Source organism: Aplysia californica, unplaced genomic scaffold, assembly GCF_000002075.1.
Source record: "Aplysia californica isolate F4 #8 unplaced genomic scaffold, AplCal3.0 scaffold00006, whole genome shotgun sequence".
NCBI lineage: Eukaryota > Metazoa > Mollusca > Gastropoda > Aplysiida > Aplysiidae > Aplysia > Aplysia californica.
In genome coordinates, this window is record NW_004797276.1 from 3,468,843 (window position 1) to 3,479,315 (window position 10,473).

Sequence of the window (10,473 nt, forward strand, 5' to 3'; positions counted from 1 at the left end):
GGGGCGTTTGTGTTTGTGCTCTCTGACTTTTCCATTCGCGTGTTGGCTCCTGTGGATTGCAATCACGGACAGAGGCGTCAACGTGAGACGCAAAATATTCGTTGTCTTTGGGCGAATCTTTTTCCAACGTAAAATTTATGTGCTTGATCTGTCGGCGGGGAGCCTTGCGGAAAGAAACACATTCTGGTGCATTTTTTTCCGACGCATGGTTTATGGTCGGGTTTATATATTATAAAATAAAAATGAACTCACCCTCAGCAATTTTCTCTGCCAATGCATCAGGCTTTCCCAGGAATTGACAGATTTTGGTGATTTCTTCTACAGGGCTCTGTCGAAATGATTTAGTGAAAAGTCATTAAAGTAATCTTTTAATTGTTATTTGGTCCCTCATTTTTATCGAGCACTTAGGCAAAAATTTATCTCAGGAAGAAAATGTTCAGTTTAGCTCCGTCTGAAAATTCTTCACTAAAAAGAGGCCTTGTTGTTTCTTCGAAGAAGTGTACCTTTATTTTTAGTATCCCGGGTGTTGATGATGCTTAATAGGGGTAGGGAGGTTTGAGAGGGGCAGGCGAGGTCCTATGATGCATAATATGTCAGATGGGAACAGATAGAAAATATTGAGAATATGGAAAGTCATAATGCAGCAAAAGTTGAAAACGTCATGCAGAATTTAAAAGCGACTCCCTATGTTATCCATCCATCCATTTATTCAGCCATCCATCTATCCATGCATACATCCATTTATCCGCCTATCTGTCTTCTCATTTACCTCCTTGAGTTTTTCGTACACCACTACCTGCACGGGCAGGTCCGGGTGCTCACGAATGAACTGCTCAGCATCAAGTACGTGCTTGAACCAGCTGCCTGGGGGGAACTGGCCCGACACAGACAGCTCAAACATATCCTCCCATGTCCCCCTAAAAATAGAAACACAATCAATTTTCTGTGAAAGTAAAGTACATTCCTTTGTATAATACAATTTGTATGTATGGAATAATTTAAAAAACGGTAGACTTGAAAAAAAATGGCATCAACAGAAAATTTATAATTGATAATAATATGACCCCAGGGTCAATTTTTGGCCGATATCTATCTCCATTCTTGGATAGCGAGAAGTAACGGTCGTGCACAGCCACCCAAAATTCTTAATGCGCACAACACCCACACAGAGACAATTAAAGAACCTTGAACATCCACTATCCAGTCCATACAAGTTCCTCGCCAGAGCCTAATCGGTCATTAGTGTATCTGCAGCACACATCTACTATACCATAGCAAGTTCTAGTGTTCACCCAAGTAATGAATATCATGTTCAGTGGTGGTAATCTAACTCGAACAATGCTCTATGGGCTGACCCAAACAACGATGACGTTTTGTGGAGTTTCGTAGTCTCTCTCTCTCTCTCTCTCTCTCTCTCTCTCTCTCTCTCTCTCTCTCTCTAAGTGGCGATTCGAACGATTGCTGGCAATGGCTAGGCCTACTCAAGATTACTGTGACAAGCCTGCCCATTGTTTTTTAACTTTCAAAAAACTATAGAATGCGCACAAAATATAGGTCCACAACTTACTGCCGAAAAGCTAGAAAGGCTAGTGCCCCCCCCCCTCTCTCTCTCTCTCTCTCTCTCTCTCTCTCTCTCTCTCTCTCTCTCTCTCTCTCTCTCTCTCTCTCTCTCTCTCGACCCCCCTCTCTTTCTCTCTCTGTATTTGATAGGTTGTGAAAACGCGCCCAACTTGTTTTCCACGACATGACGAGAAAAGGCGAATAGATTTTATTTCCACGACATGTCGTAAAAATACTGCTTGCCTTTTCAAAATATACCACGAAGAACTGAATAAAGACAATGCTCTGCCAATTTTCTTTCTGTCCAAGCTGACGAAGCAACTCATGCAGGTCATTAGTCCCAATTAATGATCATTCTGGTGTATATTAAGGAGGTAAAACCAGTAGAGCGGTTTCTAAAGTCTTTTTGAAGCCAAAGATAGAACTTCGTCAGAGCTCGTTTCAACCCTAAAAGAAGCTGATCGCCCAAACCTACTATGGGGCAGCTAAATGAACGGGAGAGTCTCGTGTACAGACTCGGTTGCGCCCAAAATACAACTGATGAAACATTGGACTCCTTGACATTTGCTTAATAAAATGACGTAAAATTAGAAATATACTCCAAACCATTTCCAAAAAAAAATGTTTAATGCATATGGCCTAAGTCAAAAGTGACATTGGTTTTCCCGTGTTATTTGGCCTAAGTCTGACACAGGCCAATTCTTCTCTCATTCATTTTAGCCTCAGCAAGTTTCTTTCCCTTAGTCTTGGATCTAACTGTCCATTTCAGTCAAATTCTTTTCAAAATGGCCTAAGTCATTCAGATTGGAAAAATGAAAAAAAAAGTATGGCTCAAGTCATTTTACAAATTAATGGCCTAAAATCAGTGACAACAGTCGCGATTAAATGGGGCTCAAGTCAATTTGCAAAACGGCCTAAGTCAGAGGCCACAGTCATCAAATGGCTTATCTCCAGAGGCGAAGCGTCTATATAATCAAATAATCACTGCTTCCCTTCCTAATTTTGAAACATTGTCGCAGTAAAATTCACCCATAAACGTAAACTTCATAAATTAAATGTAAAAAGACGTTCATAATCAACAATGAACAGTATGCCTAACATTCTAAACGGTTTCATTGCCACAGAAATAGCCTGTTCATCCCTCTTGGGCCACTCCATAAGCAGTCACAAGCTTTGATTAAGTAAGCTTAAAGTGAGACTGGAAGTGTCTACCAACAGAATTGAAGGGAACATGTGCATGGCAGTCAAAACTGTTTCATTGCCACATATACCCTGTTCACCCCTTTCGGGCCACAGTTATAATCAGTCTCAAGCACTGATTAGGTAAGCTAACTATTACACTGGTCGAGTCTACACCACAGATGTGAGGGGAACTAACTCCTAATAATCTCTCGACTGCTTCGAGTGCTTTTTTTTTTCCTCGAATTTTTACTGCCCTATAACTATAATCAGATCGTGACCTCGATTATGACACTGGCTCGTTGCCGCGAAAGGCTAGACAAAAAACAGCCAAATGTGAAATTTAAAAAATGATAATTGTCATGTTCTACCAAAGAGTTAGAGACTCCCTGGTAGATCTATAACAATTAGATCTAGTACTGACATCTCTGCTTCTTTGCTTTGTGTTTGTGTATTCACATCTAAAGTTAAATTTAATTTTAATTGGAATTGATATTTAATTAGATACTTTCCCGATTACTTTGGCGGTTGAACATACAATAATGAATTCCGGATTTGTTTTCATTCACAACTCTGAGTCGCCGCCTCGAGCAAGGTTCTTGTGTGATATCCCAAGGCCATATCTGGTCCAGTTTCACTTTGATTACCCTATCAAACAAGTCAGCCTTCGCCCCTGCTTATCTTAGTCACTTCATATCATTTTGGTTTTTATTGGAAAGTAACTTGATCTAATAGTACTAATGAGGGACGGTAAATTAATTAGCTGTGGAAATTTTGGCCTATCAAAATGCGTTTTTCCCTTACTGAAACAGTTTCTTTCATTATCTCCGAAGTGTAAGAAATGACTTAGGCCAAAAAGGTAGCACCAGCTGAATCTCGTTTTAAAGCACATTTGTTCAGGGCATATCAGACTGCAAGATATTTTTCGCTAACGCCGCAGGCTTTTCGACATTTTTTGCCCTCTCTACGAACACGCATCGACGTTCTCAGACGCGTTTCTTCTCTTTGAAAGGATAAATCCAGGTCTTTCTTAAAGAAATTCAATCTGAGCGCTGGGACGATGTAGTCTCTTGAATGTATTAAGGAGGGACACATTTCTCAGCTTTTTGCAATTTTTAAAACAAAGTTTTCACGCATGTTGGATCCTCCAAAACAGAAGTACAACGCCCATAGAAGAACAACAAGCTCTAGACAGTTTTTAAAGCAACCTTCCAGGAAAACAAAAGCAGTATAAGTATACGTGTTCCATCAACAAATAAGACTACTGAGGAACAAGCTTCCAAGAGACACAGACATCACTACAACAACAAAATTGCTGCAAATGAGGCCTATGGCGTAATAGTTAATAAACTCTTGACCGTTTCTTGAAGCAAAAAAAAACAATCCAATACACTATCAATCGTCGATGCCTCCAAATCCCAGGACTATCAAAAGTCGTTCCCTACAGTTCTTTTGGTTCGTATAGCATAACGCTACTCTGTTTGGTATAAATTCAAGTTACAAATAGAATTTAAAATATTATATATTGCAATTAAACATTCAAGTCTTCTCAGTGTCGTACAATTCAGGGCCTTTATACAACTCTGACGGACTACAAACTTGATACAACATTTAGAGAAGTATGCAAAATCCTAGAAATCGCACTGACGTTAAGTCGATCCACAAGGACATCATTGACAGCATCCTCAACTTCGTCAACAGAATAATGGACACCTTTGCCAGAGCAAAATAAAGAACGAAGGGTTGACTTCTTCTTCAAGTAAATTTTCTCCACACAAGTAGGATGAAGAATACATCTCGTTTACCATGCCTTGACTATCTTCAATCTGCTTTAAGACAATTGTGCACGCCCACTTTTTAGACTCACGAGCCGCCCCTGGTATTTTATATATATATATATAAATATATATATATATATATATATTCTGTCATTCCAAAAGGGGGGACCATTTCTCGTTCAAGCACAGCAGAATTGTAAATGGGCTGATTCATCATGCCACGCTCATAACTGTGCCTGATCTGCAACATGAAACTGCTGCTTTTTATTTCCTAATCCTTATAACTATTGTCATTTTCCTATACTTCTTTTATACGTTTGTCACACTCTTGTGACCTGATATTTCCGGGGAGCCTTGATAGTCGAAGCAGACCTTGTGCTGTTGAAGTTAGAGAGGTGAGCAGAGTAAATCTGATTCCCTGCAAGGACTTCTCTGTTGACACCCACCCCTTGGCACTCATATGACCTTATGCAGTTGCGAGCGCCGTAAAACCCTCTACTAAAAAAAAATTTAAATACTCTGTCACATTTTTAAGTATAAACATTTTGAAGCTCACTTTAAAAAATCTATGCAATCAATTACTACTTTCAAATTCACTTACTGATTACGTGATATACCTGTCACTGGTGAGTTGTTTTCTGATTTCTGAATGCGCGAGCGGTTTTGTTACTGCGTGTGTGTTACATGTTTTGTGTGTGTGGGTGGGGGGGGGTAAAATTACTCATGACACGACAAGAAGTACACGTCAAAGCCTTGTCCTCTTTTTAACAAATTCGCCAGAGATAAAAATTGTGTTGTCTACGTTTCATAATGCCCCTCCTAAGAGAAAATGTGCGAAATCAGCTTGTTGGAATGATCCGCGGGGGTACCTCGGTATCCACTGTTGTGAGACATTTTGATGTAACAAGAAGAACAGTGTAGTAACAATGAATCGTGAGAGAACAACAAAATCAGAAAAGCATCGACACCATCGATTTGGGAGAAGAAAATGTATTCCAAGAGAGGAATTTTTAGACACGTGTTGCATCAACGGAATCGTTTCAAAAAAGGCAAGACAACCCAGAGATGAGTTGAACAACATGTAACAACACCAGCCTCAGACACTTCCTTGACTTACAGCATTGCATGAAGAGTGGAACAACATCCCTCAAGGCAGTGCAGCGATTTATTGAATCCATGTGGCGACAATGTCAGACCGTCATCAATGCAAGAGGACATCATACGCGCTACTGACCGTGTTACTTTTGTAGACCACCCCTACAGTCTACACTCTTGTAAGTTGGAAATAAACCTGGGGTGTTTTTTTCGTATGTTTGTTCTTAGTTTGTTTTGTTTTTCGTTTTCAAAATAGATCGAATTAGTGTGAAATTTTTAAGAATATTGGCTTATTGTGAAACAAGCTAGTTTCATTTTACGACAGTGTATAGTTAAAATGTGACAGAGTATATCTATCTCTCGATAGATAGATAGATAGAGAGAGAGAGAGAGAGAGAGAGAGAGAAAGAGAGAGAGAGAGAGAGAGAGAGGGAGGGAGAGAGAGAGAGAGAGAGTGAGGGAGGGAGGGAAGGAGGGAGAAAAAGAGATAGATAGATAGACAGACAGACAGACAGACAGACAGACAGACAGACAGACAGACAGACAGACAGATAGATAGATAGATAGATAGATAGATAGATAGATAGATAGACAGTGCAATCCAAGAATGGAGATGTCGGCCGAAAAATGACACTGGGGTCATATTAATTGTAGATTATTCAATTGATGCCATTTTCTTCACGTCTACCGTTTCTTTATTTCATTCATACGAATTGTACTAATTCCACCCATAAAGTTGATTCATCAATTTCCAAAGGATTAAAATACGAGAAGTAACTCATTTTGTCACTAAAGTTTTGTTTCAAATTAGGGTTTAGCCGGCAAAGAATTTTCTGTCTTGGTTGGACAGGTCAAAACCCTCCAAAGAAAAGGAATTAAAATTTCCACTTCTCTTTCCGGGTTGAGCAGGTTTACGTTTTATAGAGATCATTATAAGCGGGTTTATTAATTAAGGCAGGGAGATTCCGTCTTAGACAGGTGTCCCTCAAGACAGGTTCGACTGTGTATACAGTGTTTAAATAAAGGACACAAAAAGAACACTCACTTGAACTTGTACGTATCTTTGAGTCCCGTAAAGAAACTGAAAGCCGACACCATGACGTCTTTGGGGTTCCGTGCGATATACACCACTCGGGGTTTTATTGCCAGAACCTGAAAGGAGAAGCTTTGTTTGCTATGTTTTTAAATACATGTACTCTGGTTACTTTGGTCTTACGTCTGTGCTTAGACGTATATCAGTGTCTTCTCAGTAACGTGCTCCATGTAGTGAACATTTAGAAATCCATTCATGCACTACCGACTACTGTTGAATTTTGCGGTATTTAGTTTCAAAATTCTCAGGGACTCGTCCGACCTCAAGAAAGTGGCCATGTGTTCACGCTCCATTTCGCCCACGACTTCGTGCACGGTCTTTCAGATACTTGCTGTTGAAGCCAGAGATCTAAGTGGTTCGATTCTAGCAAAACAAGCATGGACAGTGGGTGGAATCAATGAAAATGTTCAATGGATTTCTAATACTTTGTGGTAAGGAGATAAATTATGAAGGGTATTCTATCTGAGAATATGTGCATCTTGTGGGTGGGGCTTGCAGTTAAAGCACTACCTGGACTTCTTCATCAAAAAAGTTACTTCTCAAACTAAATTTAAAACAAAACATTCAACAAATATTTTAAAGGACCAAAACATAATATTCCGACAAAAAACGAAACGCCACGAACACCTTAACGAAACTTCTGAGGCTTAACTACTCGAAAATTGATCTGATAGGTCTGGGTGTCTACTATTCCAGTTTATTGCGACTATAGAGCTCCATCCTACCAGGCGCTCCTTCCGTTTGTAAGAATGAAATTTTATTGGTTTGTCCCTTGAACCCTGGCGCTTACGTTCCAAAAGACTGAATATAACTGGCATACTGCCTTTGAACGGCTCAAGGCCGAGACAAAAAAAAACCGATGGTTCTATTAGGCTCTGGGGCTGAAGCCGCATCGGTCCACATCCATCCGCGGTGTGACGTGCTTACTCATGACGCCTTAACTGCACACCCCTTACGGCTCCAGATCGAAGCGTTAATTGAGCTCGCCTCTCTGTGTGTACACTTGAATGAAATTTTGAGCGTATTAACAACTAGTGATGTCTTGCGTATTGTGTACACCTATGCTCTATGTGTGAAGATCGGACGATTGATGAAATGACCACATTTGTATTATATCTGTGAGTTTATATGATAAACTTGAATTCTTTCAGCAATGCATCGTGTAGAATGCTTATAATCAATACATTGGAAATAAGCTTTAATTGCTCACTGTTAATTTAGAGACTAGGACCATATCAACCAGCTGAATGTTCGCATGTTGTGGTGGATGGAAAGCAAAAGAGATGTTTAAATCATGAATGGTTCGTCATGAAAGATGCGCAGTTAAACCAAAAAGTCATCGGCAAATTTGCTCTTGTTAAAAAAAACATGGAAAGTTACATACCATGTGGAAAGGTGAGCAAAGAAACGTAAAATTTAGTTTGCGCTAGTATTTTGCGCTAGGATATGCTGCATGAGTGGCCAGTGCAGTGCTTTAACACGATGACCGGGTGAATACATTTTCAAGTTTCTTTTGAACGCCACGGTGTGTTTGTGTGTGTGGGGGGGGGTGTGTGGGGGTGTGTGATTGTGTGTGTATGTGTTTGTGTGTGTTTGTGTGTGTGTGTGTGTGTGTGTGTGTGTGTGTGTGTGTGTGTGTGTGTGTGTGTGTGTGTGTGTGTGTGAAAGCATGTTTCACTGTCTTTTCAGACATTATGCATCCTTTGTAATCTGAGTGATTTCAATGTTTAGTCACGGCAAGTCCCACCCTCTTTACAACCTAAACGACGCCACTGGGGTGCATTAAATTAAATATTGAAATATTATATACCACAACTCTAAGTCCAAAACTAGTTTCAAAACAGGACAACGCTTTGATCTTGCCAGTCTAAACATGTAGTCGACCAACTAACCTGCAATGGAAATCTGTCAAAAGGTAAGTGATACTGTAAAACTCGGGGAGAAGGCAGTTTGGGAATATCATTTTTTAACTCTTCAGAAGAGATGAACTCGGGGGTCACATTATACATCCTGGTCTTCTCGATGTCCGTGCTCTGACGAAGTATCATGTGGATTATCTCAAACGTCCAATGGCTTCCTGCAGTGAGTAAATGGCGCGACATAAGATCAGTTGACATAATGCTGGACTACTGAGTGGATGGCTGTGGTACGAATTACTAACAGTGCATCCTGAACTCGGGTTGTTTTGACAAGTTTTAAAGGTTTTATGGGCCAATTTATTTTGCTCTGTCCTATTGGAAAAAGATGCTAAAATTTAAATGTCCCCATCCTAAATAACCAAAAAGTGTTGAAAGGGGCATTAAACCGTTACAGTTTCACACATTTCGCATTTCGGGGCGACTAGAAATGCCGCGTAAAGTATAGTATAACTACCATGTTTTGTGTACATCGACTATCACAGCTTGCTGTTTTCTGTTCCTGTAAAACACAGCATTAACTCTTCTGTGAGCTCCGACGGTGACCTTGGGTCTGCGCGCTAAGTAAAGATTGTCTGCATGAGAGGACGGAGGGACCAAGCTTGCCTTTTCCAAATTACCCATAATTGTGTAATTCGCAATAAATTTCTTCGCCTCATGGTTCATTCCCATTCAGCCTCTCAATCCTGTATAGAATAAACAGCGACATACCGTGAAAGGATTATGCAGCTATCAATGATATTATTATTATTATTATTTCTCCCTCACATGGGGCACGGTGTATTATGCAAAAGCGCCTTTCATATGTCTTGTAGATTATGACACCACACACGTTTAACTCACACAGCTGCACTTTGGGCCTACAGGCGACCGTTAGGGAGAAACCACATAAGACTGTTTAGTTATAGGAAAGTGTAACTACAACCACTTCACACCTCTGTCAACATAGACAAGATTATTCAGAAGACAAGCAGCTTCGACCCTGCCTAACGAGAGGGATATACAATGTACCCGGGGACAGTGAGTTTTGGTCACTCGATAGAAAAAAAAATGACTTCATGGACTTCTAACTAGCGGCTTCTGTGGACAATAGCAAAGAGCCTTATTATTACCTTTACGCCACAGAAACTGATTGTGTTGGTACATAGGCAGGTAAGTAGGAAGGTTGGAAGGTAGGTTGGTAGGTAGGTAGGTATGCGTGTATGTGATGGGTGTTTGTGTACATGTATGTACATGTGTGTGTGTGTGTTTTTGTATCTGTGAAAGTACGATTGTAAGTATCTACTTATCTGTTTATGTAGGTACGTAGGTACAGGGTCTCTAAAAAAATGGACCCATTTAAAGGGCGACAACACGGTCACATTTCTACCAATTTCAACATTTCAGGAAAGAAAAATTCAAGCAAAGAGACGTCAAATTTTGTAATTTAAAGAAAATCAATCTGCACTTCAAGATACATCAAACTTTAAAAGTTTTTAACCAAAATTGGGCGAAACGCAAAACTTTACTTCTTAAAAGCATTCAGTATAACATAAACATGTGTATAGCATAAACACACACACACACACACACACACACACACACACACACACACACACACACAAGGGGGCTCTCGTGGCCTAGAGGTTAAGGTGTTGGCCTCTCACTCAAAAGGTCCCGGGTTCGAATCCGGGTAGCGACCGAAAAATTTTCTTCTCTAAATTTGTCTCCTTTCACCTCATTTCCTGCTCTCTAGCAATGTTCTGTCGTCTGCTTTCGTCTCCACTTTCTGCCCTCACCCCGTCACCTCCTTTGCCCCTTCCTCTGGGCTCCTGATTCTTTCTGCAGCCTTTCTACTACTACTCCTTCGCTT

The 10,473-nt window shown here is 40.3% G+C and overlaps 1 protein-coding gene across 1 annotated transcript in view; it reads right to left on the reverse strand.

The window, feature by feature from the left end:
- The window catches only part of LOC101858453 (sulfotransferase 1A1), a 20,564-nt gene extending 11,785 nt beyond the window's left edge, over window positions 1–8,779 (reverse strand). Inside the window, exons 1-4 of the mRNA XM_013081303.2 lie at window positions 8,598–8,779; window positions 6,658–6,764; window positions 770–917; window positions 253–328 (exon numbers count right to left, since the gene is read on the reverse strand). Of these exons, the coding sequence (XP_012936757.1) occupies window positions 253–328; window positions 770–917; window positions 6,658–6,764; window positions 8,598–8,753 (487 nt within the window). The 5' untranslated portion in view covers window positions 8,754–8,779. The remainder of the gene's footprint in view (window positions 1–252; window positions 329–769; window positions 918–6,657; window positions 6,765–8,597) is intronic.
- Between the last annotated feature and the right edge of the window lie 1,694 nt (window positions 8,780–10,473).